Source organism: Ruditapes philippinarum, unplaced genomic scaffold, assembly GCF_026571515.1.
Source record: "Ruditapes philippinarum isolate M1 unplaced genomic scaffold, ASM2657151v2 ctg1749_1_1_1_1, whole genome shotgun sequence".
NCBI lineage: Eukaryota > Metazoa > Mollusca > Bivalvia > Venerida > Veneridae > Ruditapes > Ruditapes philippinarum.
Window position 1 is genome coordinate 76,476 of NW_026857129.1, and position 27,061 is coordinate 103,536.

Sequence of the window (27,061 nt, forward strand, 5' to 3'; positions counted from 1 at the left end):
TCATTTCTTATTGAAAAAATTTGGCTTATACTTTATAGAAAACAATTTTTAATTACATCCCTTTGTTTTCATGAAATGTAAATTCGGTAATAAAAAAGTTACAGGATATTTAAGTAAAAATTGTTGTCGTTCATGTCTATATCTGTAACATTAAAGACATGAAATTAATCTTTAAGATATCGTGTATCAAAATTAACATAACAATATTTACAATAAGAATATTCTCTTAGAAAACCAATCCAGTTTTAATTAAAAAATCAATGACTTTAACAAATGCTTTCCTTATATAAAATGGTAAATTAGTACATGAATGTCTTTCAGGATTTGATATAGTTTTGAATTGTTTATAATTTTATGTATCAAAACGTGACGAATCATTTATCTGTTGATACCAGTTATACAATTTACAATCAACAAGTCTTTGTTTAAAGTAAGACAGAAAAACATTAATATCACCGATAGTTTGGTTTATACAAAAAATCCAAATCCATATCTATATAATAAATTTCTAATAGAAGATGCCCAATTAATTCTTCCTACACGTATCATGTTGTCACGTATCATGTTGTTTCAACATTAAATAAATCTATAATCAGGCATACATAAAAAATTAATCCAGTATTTATACATTTGATATGATATGATTTGATACACAATGAAAGTCTTCCCCCAAAGCTACACAATCATTTACTGAAGAATTAACACAAAAAAGAAATCTTTACAAGATTGAATTTTAACTTGCTCTAAAATATCCGAATATTTAGTGCCATATATTTCCACTCCATAGGTGAGAATATGTTTGACCATTGAATCAAATGATTTAAAATATTCATTGTGTTAAAAATCATGTAGGATTTAATAGCAAAAACAGATTCTTTGGCTAGTGCAGCACGTTCTGGTTTTGAATTAGACCAAGAAAGTTTAGGTTTTAATATTAATTCCATGTATTTGTAACAAGATGTAATACCAATTTACAGGAACACCATGACCAACGTCCTTATGACCGTAATGGACCACTTCTAAACACGATTATTTCGGTTTGTGACTGATTTATAGTCATTCCCGTATTACTACAAAATTCTTCGATGGTATTTAATTGTAAATGTATTTCATTTGCTGTTTCGTTGGTGCAATTTGCAACGTCATTTTCAAAAAGAATACATATTATATTATGAATTTTATTTCTCTATGACCTTTTGTTATTAGCATGAAGCGAGATAACTCATTATTATAAATACTGAAAATAAAATTATTGGACTAGATACGCCCCCTTGCCTTGTACCAACATTATAGTTATACGGCTAAGTTACTTTGTCGACTTAACCGCGTAGATTTTAATACATAGATATAAGTACACGCAAGATACTTCCCCTTACCCCAATCTTATGTAAAATATTAAACACTTTGTGATGTAATATACATCAAAGGCCTTTGAAAATCAAAATAAAGAAAATAAAACCAACCAACCGGTTTGCTAAGATATATTTGTACTAAACTTTGCAAAGTCAATATATTATCTGTTGTAGAACATCCTGCCCAAAAAACCTGCTTGAGCCTTGTCTATTTTGTGAAATTCTTCAGCCCATGTACATAAGCAATCGTAAATAATATTTGAGAATATTTTTAAATAACATTTATCAACAATATACCTTTATAATTTGATGGTTCGAATTTATAGCCAGACTTACAAACAGGTGCAATAAAAATGTCTCTCAAAGTATCAGGAAAATCGCCAGTCTCAAAAAATCTATAAAGTAATCTTTAAAAAAGGCGTAATGATGTCTGATGAAAATTTATAAAATTCTGCCGCAAATCCCTCTTTTCCTTGCCATTTCCCGATTTTTGAATTATGTATACTTTTTAAAATTGGCATATTCAAAATAGCATTTTGTTCGTCGGTTAAGTCAGTCTCAATCAAATCAATATTATTTAATCCTGTGAGATTATTCTTCGTTTGAAACAATTCCTTCATGTATTTGGTTCTATATTTTGAGATTTAATTTCATCTTTCCTTTGACTAGATTGCAACATTTGCCAAAATGCTTTAGGATTTTTATTAAACTCAAGAAGACTTATTTCTTTTAGTATGCTGATAAAGGTGTTTTTTAACTTAAACTGTTTGTGCATATAAATATATTTCTGAAAATCTTGTTGATCATCTGTCCATCAAAATCGTCGTAACGCAGCGTAATTAATTTGTTTCAGATGACTACAATTTTCGTCCCACCAGGACTTTTTACCTAATTTTATTTAACTCAATATCTATAGTATATGTGCATATTCTGTGCAGATGATTCATAAATTTATGATAACTAGAAATGTGTCATCATGCCACGGATGCCCCCGCATGCAGCCAAAATTTCAGATGCTATAATATTTAGTTCCAAATTTGTTTGAACAAATTATTTTTTTCATTTTAAGTTCAAAGCCCTTAAAAGTTTTCAATGTTAACACAAACCATTTTCATGTTCAAGGCACTGAAATTATTCAGTCTTAACCTTTTGAAAATAGCATATTGCATATTTGTAGCCAAAATAATGGCTACATACATTTCCACAAAAGTATGAGTTTCAAAATTTTTCCAACATTCAGGAAAAATAAGTTTGTCCAAAATCATTCAACCACGACCAAATTCAAACTTAAACTGCTTATTCCTAAGATGTATCTATATTATTTTCAAAGTGAAAGGGACATAACTCTGCCAAAAAATCATGATACCATGACCAAATTCCAACTTGACCTGCCCATTCCTTTGACATATCCATATTTCAAATTTGAGTTGAATATGTAACACTGTTGCGTAGATAATGAACAGAAACTGTAAATTTCATATTATTTTCAAAGTGAAGGGGCATTACTCTGCCAAAAATCATTTAACCATGGCCAAATTCGAACTTGGCCTGGGCATTCCAAAAGCATATCCATATGTCAAATTTGAGTTGAATGTGTTGTACCATTGGGGAGATAATAAACAGAAACTGAAAATTCATATTATTTTCAAAGTGAAAGGGGCATAACACTGCCAAAAATCATTGAACCATGACTAAATTTTAACTTGACCTGCGCATTCCTTTGATGTATCCATATGTCAAGTTTGAGTTGAATGTGTTGTACCGTTGGGGAGATGATAAACAGAAACTGAAAATTTCATATTATTTTCAAAGTAAAAAGGGCATAACTCTGCCAAAAATCATCAACCCATGACCAAATTCGAACTTGACCTGTATTTTCTCATGACATATCCATATGTCAAGTTTGAGTTGAATGTGTTGTACCGTTGGGGAGATAATGAACGGAAACTGAAAATTTCATATTATTTTAAAGTAAAAGGGGCATAACTCTGCCAAAAATCATCGAACCATGACCAAATTCGAACTTGACCTGTATTTTCTCATGACATAGCCATGTGTCAAGTTTGAGTTTAATGTGTTGTACCATTGGGGAGATAATGAACGGAAACTGAAAATTTCATATTATTTCAAAGTAAAAGGGGCATAACTCTGCCAAAAATCATCAAACCATGACTAAATTCAAACTTGGCCTGTATTTTTCATGACATATCCATATGTCAAATTTGAGTTGAATGTGTGCAACCGTTACTAAGATAATGAACGGAAACTGATGATGACGGAATGACAGAATGACGGAATGACGGAATGACGGAGCAGGGAAACACTATATGCCCCGGCCATTACATGGCGGGGGCATAAAAATCTCACCGCGGATTTAATGTGAATATCAATGCTATTTATGATATTATTCGCGTTTAAATTAAATGCGTTGGTCATTTTTTCCCAATAAATGTATCTCTGTATGAATTACACCATTTGTATTTAAAAACTCTTTCAAAATCATTTGAAAAATCGTCTTGTCGATCCCCGGAATGGTCATCGATATGCTTAATAAAGCTTAATTTAGATCTAAAAGGAACGTGGTGTGAGTCATCTTTAACATCAACATTGAGGTTATAAATGTTACCAATAAAGAAGCAACAATATGGTAGTCAACTTCACCGGAACCATCATGAGTAAGAAATGTATAATAACCAACAATGCCATCATATAATCTATCATTTAAAATATGTAAACTATATGTACAACAAAGCTCAATTAGGGATTTGACATAGCCATTATATCGCTCAAATTCTTTGCTAATCCGATTCATCTCGAAATCGTCACTATTATAATCAATTTTCGTACAAGCAATATTATTATTGTTATCAGCAGGGATAAAAACTAACACGTCTTTAGAACGTGCATTGACATCGCCCGCTAAATAGATATATGCATCAGAGTAGAGTTTTTTTTAAGTATAAGTATATTATCATCAATATTTTTAATCCCATTTTTCACTTTTTTGTTATTGTAAATATTGGAACCTTCAGACCACACATATGCTATATAAAATAGAACATCTTGCATACAATGAAACCTGAAACTTTACATATATAAAATTTCACAATCAATAAAATTTGCTCAAATTCTAGTTATTATATTGTTCGATATTAATGCAGATTTGACAAAAACAAGTTCACCACCACTATTACGAAAAACGTTATTGTTTCCGTACCACGCTGTTGTGAAGCCAGTCTCGGTCTAGTACTCCCTGTAATTTCGTTCAACTCGTCATATCTATACTGTATATCAATAAAATAATCCAATACGAATCCTACAGATAGCTTAATCTCTCCCCATTTTGAAAATACTTGAAAGTTAATTTACGCACGTCATTAAACAACTAAGGGACACAACCTCGTTATTGCCCTTGACTTTGTATAATTTTTCAATTTTCAACTTCTGTCCTCCGTAGCCTAAACAGTATTTGTCATAGTCATGAAACATTAAAGAACTGTTAGTCGGCATGTGTATTGATGCATTTGTAGTTTGGAAAAATCTAGATGTCAATCTGTCCCAATGCGTACATTAACTACATTGACAAATGCGCATCATTCGGAAAGCATCAATCGCTTTCAGTGATATTCAAAATGTTACCTGATATATATCAACAGTTGCAACGGTGTAACTGCAGGATTATGGAACTTTTCAAATACGGAAACTTTTTAAATCGGGACTATTTCGAGATAATGTAATTTATACCTCTGAATTCCGGAACTGTTAAACTCCTACTTTTGAAGAATTTTCAGATAAAATTTAGGTTATATCAAGTATAATTTACTTCTTAAATCCGTAAATTGAAAAAGGTATGAAGGAATATTATACTTGGGACTACAATACCTTCAAATTCTTAGTAGCTGCCTACTTTGACCTTTAATTTGAATAACAATAAATTAAACCACAAACATGGACATGTGTGTGTGTTTTTTTAAATAATTCATGTTATGTTATTGTAATGCACTTATCTAATAATTTGAATTAGACAGGTTGGGGTTAAATAGGGAACTATCCATCAGCAGTGACCATTTATTTAGACAACTATTAGAAAGACAACCTGTCAAGTCTTTCATTTAAAGTTTGAGAATGATAGAGCTGAGAAGTATATTGTAAAGATAAAGAAAAAGATTAATTGCTGGTTCTACATATAACGTGCTCTTAACGAATTAACTTTATGTTATGTATCAACAGTCTGTTACAGGTTAGTTATAGAAGGTCTTTAAATAAATATAGGTACACTTGAATAAACGACCTTATGATAATATTTAAATTCTGCAAATTTATAAATTTAATCTGCTTCATTATTTTCATTGTGTCTTACTTAAGTGTTGTATAATGTTTTTACTTGTTTTGATAATTCCGAAATTCTGATTTGAGGCATCTTCCAAATATTTCGTAAAAGCACAAAGAATCAAACAATTACCTTTTGTAATTTTGACGATTGACGTTGCATGCACAACTTTAATGTAGAATTTTCTAAGTTAACTAAGTTCACATAGGGCCATTATTAAGTTAGGAACCTTGGATATTGAGTTGCAATGGAATTATGATGCCGCAGACGCATGTTCAAGAATCAATTATCGTTAAAATTACTAGTTTTGAAGGCTGAACTTAAACGAAGAATTCAAAAAAAGCTATTCGTCCTTTTCCAATTATGATCTTTAAGACATGCATCAAGTTCCAAGTCAATACCTTAAGTAAATTTGAAGATTGATGTTGCATCAGCAATTTCTTTTAAAAAGAAGCTATACTATTATCACAACCCATGAGTTATGGACGTTGCATAGTAAAATAAAGTCTATAATTATAAGTTTATTTATTTGAAATACTTCAAACAGTTTTGTCCAACAAAAATCACATTATTTTTTACTTCCACGGAATACGATATTTTGATACTTCGTCTAATGCCTATCTGTAAAGGATGATGTGGTTGCATGGCTTTAATATCTTCTCGGAAAAAACAAAACAAATGACAATGAAGGCAAATCAAATACGGTGGTAATCAGATCTACATGCAAGAAATAACTAAAGTATATCTGAACTTTAGTCAGATTGAAGTTTACACTAGTTTTGTTTAATGTGCGATGACAAAATCACGAGTCATGCTAGAATAGTGTTCTAAATTCATTAAATAATTCTTTCCATTTACGTAGTTTTATCAAGGATGCAATACAAATGGATTACATGTCGAACATTGCTCAATGGTATGTCATTGAAGTAACAGAAGACGGAGAAGATGTTCAACCGTATGAAAGAGACCTTAACCTGAAAATAGAAACACGTTATAAACAAAATGCTCAGGAAATGGGATATACGTAAGATTTCTTATTTAGGCAGTTTACCTTTGCCTTTTATATGCATATTTATAGAGAAATGAACCCCTTTAAAATATAGAGAGAAAAAGAACCGTTATTAAGGTATTTTATCCTGTTCTTAATCTTGTACAGTCTGTTTTAAACGTTTGGCAAAATGATCTCTCAAATGTACTGAATGCTTTGTATAGGCTACCTGGAAATTTTAATTTTAATTTTCATTTATTCATTCATTCATTTATTTAAATATATCCATGTTTATCGTTCTTTTTAACTATAAAATATATCCAGCAAACAAAAGGGTGAACAATTCAAAAAGAATAAATAGATTGATTTTGTATTGATGTTGATATATTTTTCGTGATTAATCTTATTATATTTAAGAATGTTGAGCGATAGTTGCCCACCGCAATATGAATGATATTGAAAAATTAAATTATGATAAGTAGAATGAAGTAGATTTCAATCTTCATAAAAACATATGACAAATAGCCACCTATTATAAGATCTTCCAACTCTCATACATGGAAAAGGAATTGAATAATTTTATAAAACTGAAAAATCTCAGCAACGACCGAAATGTATGTACCCAATCATCTAGTATGTTTAAGAATGTTGCCTTTGTATTAAAATCGTAAATATTTTTTTTTTCAAATACAGCGGTGTAGACGGTAGGGATTACATCATTAACTTTGAAGCAATGGAAGAATATCCCGAGACTGACAAAACGGCAGTGGCAAAAGTTCTTAGAAGGAATGTTGTGAAAGGTTTGGTTAAACAATAATTTATCTGTGTTAACTTAATCTTTAAACGCAAACATAAATGAAAAGCGTACGAAAGTTACTTAAACATAACATTTATTCGTCATTAAATCTTATTTCCTATATTTATAATCCTAAAATAATTAATTAACTTGGTCATTTACTATATTCGTGCTCGATCCTAGCTTTTGAACATGGATAAGAAATCGAAACTATTCTGCAGAAATGTAAACAATTAAAATTTATGAATTCATTTTAATTTAGACATAATTCTATTTACTTATTTTAATTTCGACATAACTAATGCACAAGTAATTATCACTACGGTTCGGAATTTCCGTGTTACTTTGCTTCCATTCTAGATAGAGGAACCATAAACAACAAGAAAGTACATGTCATTTATTTTCCATTATTTAGACAAATGCGTTTTATAATAAAAGAAGTAAAGTTGCATATTACTTAAAAATAATTTCGATATAAAGTCAATATGTTCACCATGTATGTATTATATGATATGTATGTATTTACTATAAACTTTTGTAAATGAATGCATGTGAAATTCGAATCGAGTCCCGATTGATGAATTTTTATTATAGATTTGGTTTGGACTTTGTTATTTGAAGTCAGAATTAACATTTCACAGAAATGATTACCATATTTAGATGACGTGTCGCGCGCAACATTTGGGTCACTAGCTTGAAGGTCAAGGTCACAACATGACTTTGAGACAAAATCTTGCCGGCCCATAACTTTGTTATTTGATGTCGGATTTTGAAAGTATTTAACAGAAATGATCATCATATTACGATAACGTGTCGCGCGCAACATTTTAGTCGCGCCCTTGAAGGTCAAGGTCACAGCATGACCTTGAAGCAAAATGTTGTCCTGCCGTTAACTTCGTTATTTGAAGTCGGTTTTTAAAAATATTTCACCAAATGATCTCCATATTAAGACGACGTGTCGGGCGCAACATTGGGGTCGCTACCTTGGGGGTCAAGGTCACAGCATGGCCTTAGACAAACATCGTGTCCGGCCCATAACTTGGTTATTTCAAGTCGGATTTTACAACTTTTTCACAGAAATGATCACCATATTGAGATGACGTGTCGCACGCAACATCTGCATCGCTAACTTGAAGGTCAAGGCCACAGCATGACCTAGAACAAAAACGTGTCCGGCCATAACTTGGTTATTTGAAGTCGGATTTTACAACTATTTCACAGAAATGATCACCATATAAATACGACGTGTCGCTCGGAATATTTGGGTCGCTACCTTGAAGGTCAATGTCACAGCATGATCTTGCAGCAAAATCGTGTCCGGCCCATAACTTTGTTATTTCAAGTCGGATTTTACAACTTTTTCACAGAAATGATCACCATATTGAGACGACGTGTCGTGCGCAAATGGGTAGATAGATCTTATTGAGTTAGAAGTGCAGTGCAAAGAACAGTAACTCTGTATTGCCTAAGTTTGGAATTATCACACTTTGAACTTTGTCTGGGACATAACTCTGAAACTACAATAGTTTTTCTGTGTCCAAATCCTAGTCGGTTCAACCGGCTCTTGTTTTATAAGGTCTTAAATAAAATGTTTATGTAGACATGAAGGCAAAGGGAAACTGTACATGTTTATTTAAACCTTAAAAAGTGTCCATCAAGCACGTTTTCAGATCATATGCGCTTGAAGTTTGCATGGTATATAATCTTTTACTATACTTTGATTTTCATTTATATTTTATTATCATAAGACTGCATAGTCGTCTATTCGGTCGCTAGCAATGAGGTAAGTATCAGGAAGCATAACCTTTCCATAAGTTGAAGTCGGGTGTATGTGAAGAAAAAATAATTGCAAGATAATGTGAAATGTAATTAATGAACGACAAAGATAAGACTTTAGCTTCAAAAGCAAAACTGTAATAAGTCGGGATGACAAGTTTTTTAATAAACAGTATACAATTATATTGAAGGAGGTTCATTTGATATTCCGCCTAATTGGGGTGATATGCAAGGAGGCAATCTCAGAGTTATAGATCTTAAACAAGATGCTCAAGAGTACATAGAAATGAAACAGAAATTTTTGGATTCTGCTTCTTCAGACTACGAAGTTTTAAAGGTATATATATATTTCATAACACAATACTTAAATCGATCTTATGGAATAGGCTGTATAATTTTCATTTTCACGTCAAAGCTTCTTTTGCGGTTGCTTAGTAGCTATAAGTTAGAAAATAAATTTTTATGGAAAGTGCTATGATTGTGTAGTTATGCATGGTAAAAATATAGATGATTGCTTTATTACGACCAAAGCCGACAGGCTAGAATGATTTATTACAATGAACGACAATATGCTCATCATTTTAACAACAATACAATAAATTGGCATCTGTTTCTATACGATTGATTTCCATTTTCATACTAACGTGTTAGTATTGATAAAAATCGTTGAAAGGCATGGAATGAAGAAATATTCTGCATGCCGTTATCTTGTTTCTAAATAGGACATCAGATGAAAAATGGCTTTTCAACATTCCCTGTCTTCATTCCATATCATTGTGTAGTTAACCCTTTCGCTGCCAGAGTGTTATTGTTTTATTGATCACCTATTTGCCAGAGGGTTTTCTTAGAAATTACTATATTATTAATTAATGTAATTATTATTATTTGTTTTTAGTATTATAATAATTTTATATGTTTCCAAATCTGTTAGTATAATAATAATTATTGTCGATGGTATAATTTTCTTTATATTTATTATTTATTTATTATTATTATTAATTTATTATTATTAATTTATTATTATTATAGAAACGGCTAAAGGCCGTCTATATGGCAAATACGCCGAAAAAAAGAGGGCATAAGCCGTCCCTAGGGTAGTGAAAGGGTTAAACTTTCAATAACTTTAATAATGTAAAAATGTTTCTGAAATATTTTCTGTAATAGTTTAGAATTTTAGATGTGCATTGCATTACTTTAAATGTATAATACTGAAGTTAGCGATGATATGTTCAGCCGAGTCTAGAGGTTTAAATTAAATTTTGATCAGTGGTTGACATCTTAATAAATTTCGTATATTCATAACATTCTGTGCACAGCAGAGATACAGAAATAAATTTGCAAATCATGAGCACAACAAAAGCCGGAGCAAAAGGAATCCCTATTTGTTATACCTCCACTCTATGTCTCCTTGTCCGTGCGTGCATATGCGCGTGCGTGTTGTGCTACGTGTAGCTTTAAAATGCTGGAAGATTTATAATGCCCCCCTCCTTCGAAGAAGTGTGGGTATATTGTTTTGCTTATGTTGGTCGGTCTGTCGGTCCGTCGGTTTCCGTTCATCGTCTTGAAAACTATTTATTCCAAAAACTACATATTGGTCATAACTAGTAAATAACCCCAATAGATTTCGGGGTCACTAGGTCAAAGGTCACAGTTGATTTTTATGTCAGAATAATTTCCGCTTATTATCTTCAAAACCAAAGTCTTCATATTTCACATATGTTTAGGTTAAGTTGTTTTCTGATGCTGATTAGATTTTGTTAAGTTTATATTGTTTGTTGAAAGTTTGTGGTTTATACAGTATCTTAGATTTGTAAAAATATTATTTTTGTGTTCTTCGTTTTGTGGTTATTTTATTTTTTTGTTTGATCATTAGCTGTTTAGAGCTTGGGCTCACCAGGTGTGTATAAAGACGTATACGTGAAAAGATATTTCATATAAGTGGCTGATAAATGATGTGTGTTTGTTTTGGGTGTAAATAATGATCCGAGTTCTTTGATTTTTGTGTAAATAATGATCAGAGTTTGTAGTTTAAATGTAATGCAAATATGGATTTGAGATAGAAAACAGATAAAAGATACCTAAAAAATATTGTTAACTAAACAATTACACGCTAGTTTTCCAACAAAGAATATTTCAATTTTAAGTCAGGCGGTGCTGCCCAGCCTCCATATCTTGGAAATTTATTTTTGTTTTTATAACTAAATCTTTTCTTAGATTAAATAACATCAAGGCAGTCATTACTCCTGACAATCGGACATTACTATTAGATGATCCCTTTTGGTTTTGGCGTCACTAGTTCAAAGGTTAAGGTCACAGTTGTTTTAATGTCATAAAAGGCCGGAAAGGTTTCCGCTTATTATCTTGAAAACTATTTATCACAAGGTGTTCATATTTCACATACTGATTGTTCATAACTAGTAGATGACCCTTGTTTGGGGTCACTTGGTCTAAGGTAAAGGTCAGAGGGGTGTTGAATGTTAGTATGGTTTCTGTTATCTTGAAAGCTATTTATCACAAAAGCTTCATATTTCACGTAATGATTGGTCATAACTAGTACATTACCCCTATTGATTTTGGGGTCACTAGTTTAAAGGTCAATGTCACAGGGGTCTAAATGTCAGAATTGTTTCCGCTTACTATCTTGAAAACTAATTGTCACAAAGCTTTCATAGTTCAAATATCAAGGTCTTTTTGTTTTACATATTAATTGGTTATAACTAGTAGGTCTTTATTTTTCTTTTGTCCATAACTGAGCACTTCCATGTGCCCATTTATGGCAAATTTCTGGTGACAAAATAGCCAATAATAAGATTTGAGGGCTTGAAAGGGGGCATACATGTCGTTCGACATTTCTTCTGATAGAACTCTACTTTGGCCTTTTATATGAATAATTATACATTTTTACCACAGACAGTGACATGTGTTCTTTTCATAACAAACCAGTTGTGGTGATATTCTTTGTGGAACCACTTTTCAGACAGGTCAGAGATCTATGCACTGCCGTTGACGTAATTTCAACTTGTGTTACGCGTAGCCCAAAAAGTATTTGACATGAAATCATTTAACTCAACGGAAATGTTGATCGACAGCACATGAAGTCGTTCTTCTGTTGGGTGTGCTTGTGGATTTATTCAGTATTTGTAAAGTAATTGCCCTTGACTTAGTAAAAATTTGCAATTGTAAATTTGTATTGCGCGTGATTAAAGTGAATTCGTCCTAGAGTCATAAAACTTTACAGGAATGTTAGTTAGTTTGTGAAGTTATGCATCTAGGTATCATTTTGTACATTTATTCAGTATTTTTGTATTTTTGCCCTTGACTTACAAAAAGATTTGCAACTTTTTTAGCATAACCGAAAAAGTTCATGACACTTTAAAGGAATAGGTCAGCATCAGTAGTTGTGCATCTGGAATTTTGCTTGTTTCTCTTTCCTTTTAAGCAACATTATGGGCAGGGAAAGTCTTGCAGAATTTTCTTTGTCCGTCCGTCTTTTGTACTTTTCTAATGTACGTCAGTGGACTGTAAAAACAGTAAAATGTGGGGCATCTGTTTCTTTTCGACACATTTCTAGTTCAACTCGTATTGTGATGTTAAATGGAAATTTCTTACGAAATAATGTGCTATCGGTGCTTATCAATAATGTAATAATTACATATTTTGTAACACACGTTCAAAATAAAATGTCAATATATCATTAAACGCATGCAAAGCACATAGATTACATCACTATAAAAAAATTATTTCCTATTTATGATCGCAAAAATGTTCACCTGAGGCTTACATTTGCAATGTTCTGTAATGTTTACATTGACAGTCTAAATGAGAGTTATTTTGAGAAACCTTGATTTTCAATCAAATGTATGACTTCAGATTCAGAAAATACAAAACAAAACTCTTTGGGAACAGTACCAAAGTAAACGGAATCAACTGGAAGCAAGAAATAAACCAGAGACCCAGAACGAAAGAATGTTGTGGCATGGTACGAAAGCTGAAGCAGTTGACAGTATTAATATTCACGGATTTAATCGCAGCTTTTGTGGACAAAATGGTGAATGAATGTTCTTTTAAACTACTGTAGCATAATGATATAAAACGACCGTCCTATTTTCTGTATGTAGACGGGATTGCGTCGTGCGAAAGTAAGGTAAACATTAACTGCTAGAGCCATGACACTTAAAATGAATAGCTGAGAGTATGCTGACTTTCGAACATCCGACGAAAATTAATCCATCGGAAACCGTCACAGTAATGTCTCCGTCATCCTTATTAAGCACAATAACATTTTTAACTTGTGTATCGGATAACTAGAGTATAACACTATGGAGGTTTAAATATGAAGTCATGGAGGTTTCTTATTAAGAAGCGAAAGGGATACATTCTTAATATTATCGTTAGTTTTTTCAAAAGTAAGTAAATACGTTGTAAAGTTGACGAAAAAAAACCACTCAAATTCAGAAAAGTTAAATGCTGTTTTAATTTGCATTTGCAGATTTATCTATTTCATATACATCATGAACAACGCTGACAATTTTATTTTTTAGCTGTGGCTTTTGGATATGGTGTCTATTTCGCCGTTGAAGCTGATTACTCATGTGACGATACTTACTCTGTACCGGACGCAAATGATGTGAAGAGAATATATTACAGTCGAGTACTCACCGGTGAATATACCACTGGTGTCCACGGATTACGCCAGCCACCAGCAAAACCTGTTGGCGGACCTCACAACCTCTACGATTCGGTCATCGACGACCCCGATTATAATCAAATGTTTGTTGTTTTTAATGATACACAAGCATACCCAGAATACCTTATATTCTTCAAATAAATAAGAATTATTAGGTGTAATATGCAGAGCTTTTGTCACCTTAACAAATTGTATAACGTTTTCATATTTGGTGGTTGTAAATAAGCAAAATGCTGATTTTAAATGTAAAAAGTATTCAAGACTAAAAATACAAAACATGAATTTTTGTCTTTGATATTTGTTCAGTCATATCTTGGTATTGTATGTACACAAGATAGATCATTCAACAATACGCGCTTTAGCAAGTGAAGCACAAAACGCAATTTCCAATTAAGAAGCATATTCATTAACTTTTCAGATGTGTCCATTCATAGATATATATTGCCAATTTTGAATTATTCTTGTGAAATGTTGGAATTTCACAATGTTGAAACATTGGACGAGTGCATAATATGTATCGTAAAAGTATTTAAGAGTTAAGCGTTCTGCATGTATATAGTAATAAGGTAGACTTAATATATATTGTCATACCTATATTTTCGTTCAACTGATAAAATAGCAGTGTCAAACAACATACACGAGTGTTGTATAATATGTTTTTTGACTGAAACAGATATACACCCAAATAAAATGTTTCGGGTTATTATAGTCAGATATAAACTATCTACACTGTGTTTTTATTAAGAATGGCGTGCACAGGGGTGTAAGTAATTTTGATGCTTTATGAATATTTCAAAACAACATATTCCTGATAATAATTTTCTGTTATTACACGAGTGTTTAGTTAATTCAATTCACGCAGCCCTTTTCAAAGGGATAATTGATTTTGATATTCTTGAGAAACTTATACAAGCTCTATTGATACTTTCACATAATCTTAAAACGGAAACTAGTAGATGGCACAGGCGACATAATCTTAAAGCAGAGTAAATAGCACCGGGATAGAAGTATAATGTTACTTATAGGAAAAGCACGATTTGCAATAAGATTGCAGATTTGTATCATTTATTTTAGAATGTTCATGTTATAAAAAAATTATTTTCACAATAAACATGTTTCAAGAAATATGTTTTGAGTAGATTTAATCTGTATAATTTAAAGCAATTGTCTGACAGCAAAATGAAATATGGTTCTATCTAAATCTCTTTTATTTTATAAAAAAAACTTTGAATAATGTATAATATGTCAATGATGTAACATATATAATATATTTTGTTTCTTTGAGACACCAAGTCATTTGTTATTTGATCAAGTAACGTGACACGTGACTTGCTGTTTTTGTTTATATATATATATAATTTTGTAGACCAATACCAATAATCAAGCTTTATTTCATGCCTACTCACTGGATCGGCAAAAGTGATGATTCATAAGTATCTTTCAACTTTGTTTAAAACCATTCGGAGAAGCTTACATTACGAGATTGAATGAAAATGAATGAAGGCTAGATTCTTTTTGATTTCAAAAGTAATTGTATTTGTTTTTTGCTTTGTTTTGTTTTGATATTAATACGTGGACTGTTCAAATATGAATGCATCTAAGCATGAAAATTTGATTCTTCACAGTTTTTTTGTTTTCTGAAAGTATTTACCTCCAACAGATACAATAAGTTTTATTCAATATTCAAAGTTGGATTTGTTAATTGAAAGCATTTTCATAGTCCTTCTAGGTTTACTTTGAAGACACTGGAATATTGCAGAACTGAAATGTTTGTGCTGAAAAAGTGTTCGAAAAGTTTTTTCTTAAGCTTCGGAAACAAAAAAGTCACAAAGTGCAAGGTCAGGAGGGAAATACGTAGGATGGGGGAGCACATTAGGTAGTCTTACATTATAGACGACTTGTGAGATGTCGCATTGTCATGTAGCAATCTGACATGTGGCGGAACTTCGTTTTTGAACTTATTTGTTTAAGTTTCGAATACTTCTGTAAAATTTTGAATTAACAGATTTTCCAACTTGTAACTGATGGGACCCTGAGTAGTAAAAAAAATGGCAGACATTAACTTTTAATGATGGTAATTCTCTCAATGCATAGTCCAGACTTTGTAGTCCAAATCTTTTTAGGTGTTTTCGTTTTGACTAATGAAAATGAACCCATGTTTTGTTACGACATTTGCAAAATACCGTGCATTGTATTTTGGATACAGTTTGAGAACAACTTATCGCATTTCCCGTGAGCCTTTTTCTGCTCATCTGCCAGCAAATGGGGAATCAATGTAGCACAAAACATTCTCATTTTTAAATCACGTTCGCGAATGGTATGAGCTCCTCCAAATGAGATTCCAGCGACACCAGTTATTTGCCTAGACGTGTATCTTGCATCGGAATTTACTATTTCTTACACTCTTGAGATAATCTTGGCAGGTTTTGCTGTTAATGACCGACGATAGGGTGCATATTCAGTTGAAATTAACCCGCATTTGATGATTAACCATCAAATAACTGATTGAAAAAACCATTTTATTTTGTCCATATACTTAACAGCTAAATTTCATTAACCCTATGCCAAGGAGACAACGATTCTTAATATAAGATCGCACTTCAGTGGCATTATCTGATCTTCTACCAACTATTGTTGCATTACTATATACGAGTAGATGATTTACAGTAGCTAAATTGAACAGATTTTAATGAATGTGGTATCAATGTAAAGCACCGATATCTTTCATTTCGTGTGTTTTTCGCAATATTGAGGTGTATTCATATTTGAACACTTTAAGTAAAAGACATAGAATGCTAATTGCCGCGCGTTTTAAACAAAAATTTAATGACTATGTTATGTATATGTGTGTATAAGAAGTTAAAGTGTTGCATCCTTTTATATTGACATTTCTTGTATTTCTGAATTCATATCTTTTTCCAAAGTAAAGAAGAAATAATGAATCATTGATGTTAAAATATAAAACGAAAGCACAAATACCTGCTCACAACCCTTTTCATTTAAAAGAAAATATTCAGAATCGCAATTTTTAAATGTTATAAAGAAATACCAATGGTGAATTCTTACTTCATTTATGACTTATATATGAAGTAAGAAATGTAAAGAATGAAGAGAATCAAAGGGCTGCAAGCTCTGTGGTATTTTCTGATCTTTGCAATCTAAATCGTACTTTATATCTGTATGTATTTTCCTGTATAAGTTTATTTTTATGTACTATAATTCATCTTGAAAAGCACCAGAGTTTGATACAATCGGAATTTTGCATAACTACAGTAGAGTTGCATCAAGAAATCATTTATGTTCATTTTTTATGACAGCCACACTTTATCATTGCATATCATGGCTACTTCCTTAACAAAGACACTTAAAAAAGAATTAAAAAAAATTGCTTCGACTAGGATTTGAACTCCAGACCTCTCACACACTAAACCAGCACCACGGAGTAGTTATTGTACAATGTCTGAATAAAATCAAGTCGTTCTAAATTTAGAACTTCCATTGCATTCCGGGTTTGTAATCCTTATTTATTTCGAGGTCAGATTTATTTGTGTTGTATTCGGTTATCGACATCGCTAAAAGTAGCATTTTCATTGATTAAAATCAAATTCATCCGCGTAATTTGTGAGTGTGCATTTATTGACAATTCTATAAGCCAACGCTACTTTTAAACTTTGAATGCGTTATAATTTGTTGGATACTTGTAACAAAATAAAAATATTTCTTTCTTTTAAATCGCTAGTTTTAAGCTGTTTTGAGAACAACTTATTGTTAGGTCTGTCGGGAACTTCTGTGTCAGAGATTGAACGTCAGCTTTCGGTCAGAAAATACAAAAATCAACCTTAAAATAATTTAAGATATTAAGTATTTTAGTTTTCTCAACTGTTGTCGTTTTAAGCATATATTTGATGAGTGTTTTTAACTTTTGCAGTATCTTGCTTACCAATGTTATTTATCAATTAAATGCAAGTTTATTCTGCATTGTAAAAAAAACTGTTATGCTTTACCATTTAATGATAAATGTTTTCGTATTTACAAATACAGATTGCGAATGACATTATAGTGCTTTTATAATGCCTTGTTTCTGAGATGGTATATATGTAAAAGTCATGTTAATTTGTATATTTATCTTATAAAGAAAGATAAATCTATCTTAGAGGATATATTTTAGATAATGTTTGAAATATACTTATGTGAGAATGTGAATGTTATTGGTAAAAATGTATTAAATATAACTATTTTCATGACCAGCATAGAATGAAAACGTTATTATTCTTTTTAATTGAAAAAAGACGTAATATACATGTTTATTTTATGCTTTTCAGCGGATTACTGATTTATCCGTGAAAATTATATTTGATAATTTCACAGTGAAAATTATCAAAATATAATTTCACACTTTTCAATGACGAATCTACTTTTTTAAGGTTTTCCCCATGTGGTACCTCAATTTTATTTTTGCTGACTATTCAGTCAATGTCAGGCTGTTTAAAGAAAAGCAAAACTGAAATTGATAAATAACTTATATGTCAAAAGTAATAAAAAGAAGAAAACTTACAGTAAGTTACTTCTATTCATTCAAATTACCAATCACCAAATACCGTCTCTTTAATTTTTTGTTTCATTTTTACAGTCTGAAAAATACATTCCTTCCTCTTTCAAAACTGCTCTTGATGACATTTGGGAATATTTAAGTATCCTACGAGCAAAAACTGCCGTATGCTTTATGAAAACTTGAAAAGCAATGCCGCAGCTTTCAGTCGAAGAATATGTAAACAACCCAGCGTTCGTAAGGCTTCCAAGTTTTCCAATTTCCTATCCACTTTTTTTAATGTTTACACATCTGTCAACACTGATTTATTGTCTGTTACAATCCTCAAATAAGTTTTCTTTCTTTTAAAAAGGTGTATGACTAACTTATCCTAATGATATCCCTCTGAATCAAACACAATTATTTTCCTCCAGTGAAATACACAACTTTAAAAATGGCGGCCGCTTACATTTAACATAGCCAGGTCTAATATAAATTCGCAGTCAGTAACAGAAATATAGATGGATGGTTGGACTTTTTCTCCTACTAGAATTGTTTGTTTTTATTATTTAAACATGCGATCAGACATATTGTTTTAATAAAATGAATACTATCACCACCATTTAACGTTGATTGTGGAACTTATTTTTCAGCCCATGACTTCTTATATTTAATGAGAAATTCCACTTTTTTGAGGCTCTAAATGGGGAAACAGAATATTAACGTAAATATTAAGGAAATTTCGTTTTAACTTGTTTTTAAGCCTAAAATAAAAAGAAAATTTGTTTGTTTGTTGTGTAAGATGTAATTTTATTTCATCTCGTGAACTTTAAAAACAGTATTCTCACTCGTGGCTACGCCACTCGTGAGAATACTGTTTTTAAAGCCCACTCGATGAAATAAAATTTCATCTTACACACAAACAAACAAATATCCACCATATAGTAATGGTTTGAATTGATTTAATAATAAAGATTGTGAATGAATATAGTAAGAAATAGACTTAACCAGTAAAGGCTTTAGCTGTATGTTTTGAATTAAAGGGACTCCACTGAAATTTTTAGACATGATGGGACTGAAAATATTTTTTTCCAGATAATGTATCATTTGATGTAGGTTTAGAACACTAATTTTAGTGTAAAATTTCAGATCATTCGCGCACTTCGTTTTACAGAATAATTATTCAAATGGTAAAAAATGACCCAAAATGAAAGGCGTTTAAACGCTTTTCACTTAAATCGGGCTAAGAAAAGCATAACAGTACGATTTTCCTGTTTAAAGTGCCCTAGCTCATTTATGTAAAAAATTCAAATGTTATGTTTTAGGCTTTTAAACCTCAGTGGAGTCCCTTTAAGATGTAGATAGAGTTAAGTATTTTCGCTATGTACAAATGAGAATAAAAGATCAACATAAAAAAATATGCTAGTATTGTACGTATATACTAAATGCGCCAAAAATGAGTAATTTACATACTTTAAGAAACTTTTGAAATTGAAAACTATTTTTATAACGTTAAGAACGTCTGCTTGATAATGCATTAACTAAATCTTGTATAGATGAGCTAATATTTTGAATATTGAAACTCAAGGTTAGTAAATAACGATAAATTAACTATTCAAGTCGCTGAAACTGAGTTCTTTTTTACCTATATATTTTGCATATTCATATTCACATTTTAGAAAAAAGCTTTTGAATATAGGCGACATATATTTGTATATCTTATAAATAAACCCAGCAAATGAAAAAATACACATACAAGTACTGTTGTTAATTCTTTTAATATAAGAATAAATGTTAAGAGAAAAAGGTTTGTGAAATATTGATTAATTGTAAAATCTTTTTAATAATGTATATTGTGTGTTTACTGTATCTGTAAAAATTGCTGTGAAGTTATGAACATATATAAATGTTCCCTATGAACTTATGCATATTAATATGGTACGTATGCACTAATTAATGTGAACTTATTATTTATGCTATTGAATGTTATTGTTTGATATAGATAAGCTAAAAGATACCATATGGTGATTATTAAAAAGTCATTATTGTTTGTGGGACAAAGATTTACCTGGTTTTAATGGATAAGTCTATACAAGATTTTAGGTTTCAACGAACTTTTATTTCTTTTTCTACGAAACTTTATTTCGTCTATTGTTTTCTTTTGCAAAAAAGTCAATTCGCGAATTTAAGAACCTCGCGATAATGTCTTTTTTAAACCAAACTTCAAAATGTCATGCCCACGAAATGAAATGAATTCACACTAGATCGATTAAAGTAATGACTTTATATGAGGACTTCATTGTTATGTACGACGTTATGAGACAACTTGTTTACGAGTTTAAGTAGAACAAAATGTATACATGTAGATGAGTTATCTTTTGTAATCAACTGTTTTAATTATATCATATAATACAAATACAAAATATGTAAGTTAATATGCGTATCTTAATTGTGTGACTCTTTAAACGTTTTATTAATATATCTCTGTTTTCTTTCTTTGTTTAAAATAAAAGTTTTGTATGCTAAAGAGGTTGCTATCGTCGAAAATGACATTTCTTTTATTAAATTTGTTTCTTTCCCTTACAAGCACTTTATTTACTATCAAAACAAGAATATAATTTTTGGCTCACCTTCTCTTAAGGGTAAACTGATCAATAAGAAATACAAATAATGAAGATGGAAGTCAAACTTAAAGTTTTGCTGTTTCTGCTATTTGACCAACACATGTTGTTTCATATTTATTTTATTAAAATCTTAAATTTTTCAAACTTTCTACTTTAAAGACAGATGTTAACATACCTATTAAGTGGTGTAGGAATCACGACAGTATGATTGAATTTACCAGAAAAGATTTCAGCCACCGCATCGTCCCTTGAAAGACAATCAGTTTATCAGTACTAGTTGCCTTCAATATTGCAAGGAACGAATAACTTCTGTACTGAAACTTGCGAATGACCTTAGATCGTTACCTGCATCGTCCGGGAATCGAACCCGGTTCGCGCGATTTACTGTCCAACGCTCTTCCTTTTGAGCTAATCGGACGATACATGCCTAAGTAGACTGGTCATTTGTGATATGACAAGCAAAAATAGTAAACTTGATTTTTCGCTTTTAAAAAGCCTTGTACAAGAAGAGAAACTGATAGCAAACATCATGGATCCTGATCAGACTGCGCTGATGCGCAGGCTGATCTGGATCTATGCTGGTCGCAAACGCACTATGTTTTTTTGTCATGGCGCTGCTCATATATAGACAATACAAGCTTTTAATACTAGTTGATAACTGATATATATTTTAAAAATACAGAGTGAAAGGAAATACCTTCGTAACAAGATTGCATTCACATCTTATATTATTAAAATTCTTTCAAATGCCAGTAGAAAAGTTTACCCAGTCATTATTTGAGCATAAACTTTAAATACTTTAAGTAAATTTTAAAACCATTCAACCACGTGTCATTTTTTCTGAAACGCTGTCGGTAAAATGTTCAGACGGCAATGACTCAATCTAAAACCTCTTGTTATTTGATATTTAATAAACAGGTATAAAAGATATGCGTTTGTATAAATTTGATTATTTGTAACTTGATACCGGAGATATATTTAGTCCTATTCAACATCATAACAAATCGCAACTCCATGGTTTGTTATTTAGTATTTTTTTGTTGTCTGTCACCAAATTACTTTTACAAATCTAATTTTGTACAATATCCGTGCTCTTAAGTAACAAATACACACAATTTTACATATATGTATGATAGACACCCTGGAAGAAGTGTTAAAAAAGCTTATAAACTTATGAAGAAATAACTTTTGATCTATAATGGAAATTATTTTTATTACACATTTTCTTATATTCTAACCAGATTTATAATTTGTATTTTTCATGTTAATTTGCTATTAATAGGTAAATAAGTAAAACATAAGTTTGCTTAAACCTTTAACCAGAAAAAAATCTACATTTTCTATCTACTTCTTTAAAGACATTAACATATTGTACATGTGTACGTAGTTTTGTTATGTTATGCTTTCTAATTTATCTTGGAATGAATGCATGAATAAATGATACATTTTCTTATATTTTGTACCAGATTTATACCTTGCATTTTCCATGTTAATTAGCTGTTTAGACTCCGATAAAAGGTAAATATTAAGCAAACTCTAATTTTGCTTAAACCTTTAAAGAACCTGTAACTTTTATGGTTTTATATCATAAATGTGTTGCTCAAATGAAGACTTATCAATATTGTAACTTCCAATAAGCATTACTTGTAAAGATATTACTGAATTTACATTTTATGTAATTAGATATTTATTTTTGATAAAGTCTCAGCCAAAATTTGCAATAAGAAATGAATGCATCTATTTTAAAGATTACTTTTAATGCGCATAAACATTTTTATGACGCATCTTACATATTTTTGGATGTTTGGAAATACGTGTTTCAGAAGAATAATTATATACAAATATAAAATTTCACTTAAGTGTTGTTACATCCTTAAATACAACAGACAGGATCTTTAACCAGTATCAATTCTACAGTTTCTATCTATTCTTATAAGATAGAATTGTATTGTACGTATATTTTATATCTTCTTACTTATCTTAGAATGAATGCATGAATAAATGATAAAAAAGCAGTCTGTGTTGCCTATTTTTGCACCATACCTGAACAAAATACATTAAATAAGTGATTGTCTGAGTTGTCGTCCTTTGAACCTCACGTTGTTAACTCAGATGTTTTTGAACCTGTTTAAAATTAGAATTGTGTCCATAGGCATATGAATGAACAAAAACTCCATGTCCTAATAAAAAAGACATTATGCTATTTTTTTCACTTGGCAGTAAGGCATGTATGCACCCGCATTCCGATGTTTTGCCCGTTACATTAATTGTACAAAACTGCCATGCTCATTGGCCACGTTCAAGAGGATTTTAGAATCAAGAATCAGAACATATAATTATTAATATATAAAAAAGAAATAGCAAAATATTTCTAATTTCATTTCACAAGTGAAATTTATTTGTTAAAGTAAAACAAAATGCATTTTTTACTACAAACTATATAATAAATTGAGTAAGATAGAAGCAATACGTTATGGAACGTCTTACACACATTTGGAGAAATAGAAAGAAAATTACCGGCCAGAAAAGAAGTTACAAAAGTAAGGAAAAATAGAAACGGCACAAAAGGCACACAGGTGGCCGAATAAACTACATGTTATTGACATTACGCCAGACAAGAGATTGCTCCGCCATCTGATTCACGTGACCTGGTCATTCAGAACCTGAGACAAAACACGGTACCGACGTTTACAGGAAACTATTATGCCACTTAAGTTACTAATGAATTTTCCTGATATAATTTGGTATATATATAAGTTTAATGCTTTTCTTGAATAGTTCACTGTATAATGGTATCTAAAAGAGTAACAAATAACTTCATTCATGCATTTATTATGAATAAAACGTTTGGCAAAAATGTTGTTATGTTTCTCGTTGACTTCAATGAAGATGGTACTTTAATTAAATGAGAAAATTGCTCTTGTGTAACTTTGTAGTATGATATATGATTATATGTATATTTGTACATTAGATATGTTTCGTGATAAAACGCAATATTATTCACTTCTAAATAAGTTTGCATACACCAGACCCGGTGAGACCTCGGTTTTTAAATTAAACCCATGATCAGGTATGATGTTATTGAAGCAGATGTATCGAAATATTTAATCTTGATTCATTGAGCTTTAATAGAAATATTTAGGTAGGATAATGTCACATAAAATATTCATAGCATATTCTCTCATTTTATTTTTCTACTGCAGCATTTTATTGACACTATGTTAAGAACAAACAAAAATGTCATATCAGACCTTAAAATATATTATGTGATTATGAATAGACATAATTGTAACAAGAGCCGTGTCAACATGGTCATCACCCGTCGAATGTGTTTGCTCATTGGAAGAATGTATATGTAGTAGAGCAGAATAATTAAATTTTAAGAGATCGTTTGGTAATGAAAACTGATGGCTGAAGATTTGAAACCTATGTGAATACTGATGGCTGAAAATAACAAAGGGCAATAACTGAAAAATAATGCAGGGTAGGTTATCATTTTTGTGTGCTGCACCCCTCCTCAGTAAAATCTATCCACCTATGAAGTTTCAAGTTGATACCTCAAACTTTTTGAGATAAGCTCCTGACAAAAAAGTATGGAAAAAAACAAAGGGCAATAACTCATAAAATATATAGGGAAGAGTTATGATTCTTGCGCACAGCATTCCACCTCAAGAAGATCTATCCACCTTTGACATTTCATATTGACATCTCAAACACTTTTGAGGTATGCTCCATTCAGGTGAAAAATTAAGTATGAAAAATAACAAAGTGCAATAACTCAAAAATTATGAAAGGTAGAGTTATTATTATCATTGTGCACACCTGAGTGAGATCTATGCACCTGTGAAGTTTCATGTTGATATCTCAAATGCTTTTTGAGTTATGCTCTTGACAAAAATTAATTTTGAAAAATAACAAAGGGCAAACATTCAAAAATTATGCAGGGTAGGTTATCATTCTTGTGGACTGCACTCCTCCTCAATGAGATTCATCCACCTATGGAGTTTCAAGTTGATACCTCAAATACTTTTTGATATAAGCTCCTAACAAAAAAGTATGAAAAAGAACAAAGGGCAATAATTCAAAAATTATATAGGGAAGAGTTATCTTTTTTGTGCACAGCATTCCTCTTCAATAAGATTTATCCACCTATGACATTTCATGTTGACATCTCAAACACTTTTTAAGTAATGCTCAACTCAGGTGAAAAATTAAGTATGAAAATAAAGGACAATAACTCAAAAATTATAAAAGGTAGAGTTATCATTCTTGTGCGATGTATACCTCCTGAGTAAGTCCTATGCACCTATGAAGTTTCATGTTGATATCTCAAAGGCTTTTTTAGTTATGCTCTGGACAAAAATTAATTTTGAAAAATAACAAAGGGCAATAACTCAAAATGTATGCAGTGTAGAGTTACCATTCTTGTGCACTGCACTCCTCCTGAATGAGGTCTATCCACCTATGAACTTTCAAGTTGATATCTCAAACACTTTTTGAGATTTAGTCCGGATGGACGGATGGACGGACGAAGACTATTTCTATATCCCCCACCGCCTTTCGGCGGGGGATAATAAAGGAAGGAATAGAGTATTTGTTTAATTTTTTCCTTGTTTAGTGCATCATAACCTCTGACCGCCATTCAAAATTCCATTTTATTTAGTTCTGCACATTGTTTTTTCGTTTAGGGCAAACGCAATTTTTTTTACTTCGGGACCTTAAGCCGCTTTTCATGGAATGGCACTAACGTGTCACATTGAAGGTTCCATGATAACCACCATATGAACACATCTGCGGATGTTTCAAAATTCCAAATTTTACCAGGTCAGGTTTAATGTTGAATACAGCTTAAGCCGGTGCTAGGGGGCGCGGACGGTTACTTGCACATTCCATTACCGTCCATGAACAGACTCAACCAAACCGAGCCTGCAACATTTTCAATTTTGTCGTTTTGTACGTTATTTAGGTATTCTTTATTTCTCTCTATTTTAACTTTTTTCAGAGATGTAGACAACATCTAGATAATATCTATGTTACTGCTTTTGTACCTGCTATATAACTTATTATATTCATATATACAAAGTTACTGATATTTTTTTTTGTAAAATGAACTAAATGACTCCATCTGTCTATATGTCACCCAGGATAGTTGGTAACTTTGATATACCGATTTAATAGCTTTAAATTGACAAAAAATCAAAATAATTTCAATATAAATACTGCAACACCATTGTCTTATATAAATAGTTTGTCTAAGGAAAATGGCGGATTTTGCAGACATCTTAGCGTGAAACTGATAACGATCGCCGATTAGCTTATATGTTAGACCCCTGCCAGCTTGAAATATTTTTGAAACACCTACAGTATCGAAAAAACATATATTGTTAACAATAAAAGCATTTTACCGAATGGTTTAATAAACACCTTCGAAAAAAAAAGTTAAGCAACCTTGAGACATGAGATGCAACACCCGATAGCTACTACTGCAAATGTTTAATTTATGACACCCGGTTTAACTTTACTCCCGGATGTTTTCTTAAAATGATATACCCCTATTGATAAGAGAATTATATTCAACTTAAAAATTAATAAATTAAACGAGACTTACCTGGAAGTTGAAATTCAATTACTATTTTACTGCTACTGGACCAAAGGGCTAAATGAGATGAACATTTGATCTTATCAAATGACCAAGCAGACTTTCAGAGCATACATTATTATGCAAAATGCGACCTTGGCTTAATAATACGGGAGGGGTAACCGGATGGGCCTTAAACCCTGTGGTCCAGTAGCAGTAGAAGCAGGTAAGTCTCGTTTAATTGATTAATTCTACTGCACTGGACTACCTAGGGTTAATGAGATTTTAGATACCATGCTCACATTTTGATAAGTCGTTAAAACTTCATAACCAAGTACAATGATTAGCATTCAATCTACGACTATTAACTTTTCAGGTCATTAGGCTTGACCCCTGCTGCAA

General features: G+C 31.4%; 1 protein-coding gene across 1 annotated transcript in view; it reads left to right on the plus strand.

Moving 5' to 3' along the window:
• The window catches only part of LOC132748858 (protein mono-ADP-ribosyltransferase PARP14-like), a gene marked incomplete at its 5' end in the record, with an annotated part of 96,317 nt that extends 74,097 nt beyond the window's left edge, over window positions 1-22,220 (plus strand). Inside the window, 5 exon segments of the mRNA XM_060738514.1 lie at window positions 6,545-6,706; window positions 7,364-7,470; window positions 9,434-9,579; window positions 13,113-13,290; window positions 13,784-22,220. Coding sequence (XP_060594497.1) covers window positions 6,545-6,706; window positions 7,364-7,470; window positions 9,434-9,579; window positions 13,113-13,290; window positions 13,784-14,070 — 880 coding nt within the window.
• Between the last annotated feature and the right edge of the window lie 4,841 nt (window positions 22,221-27,061).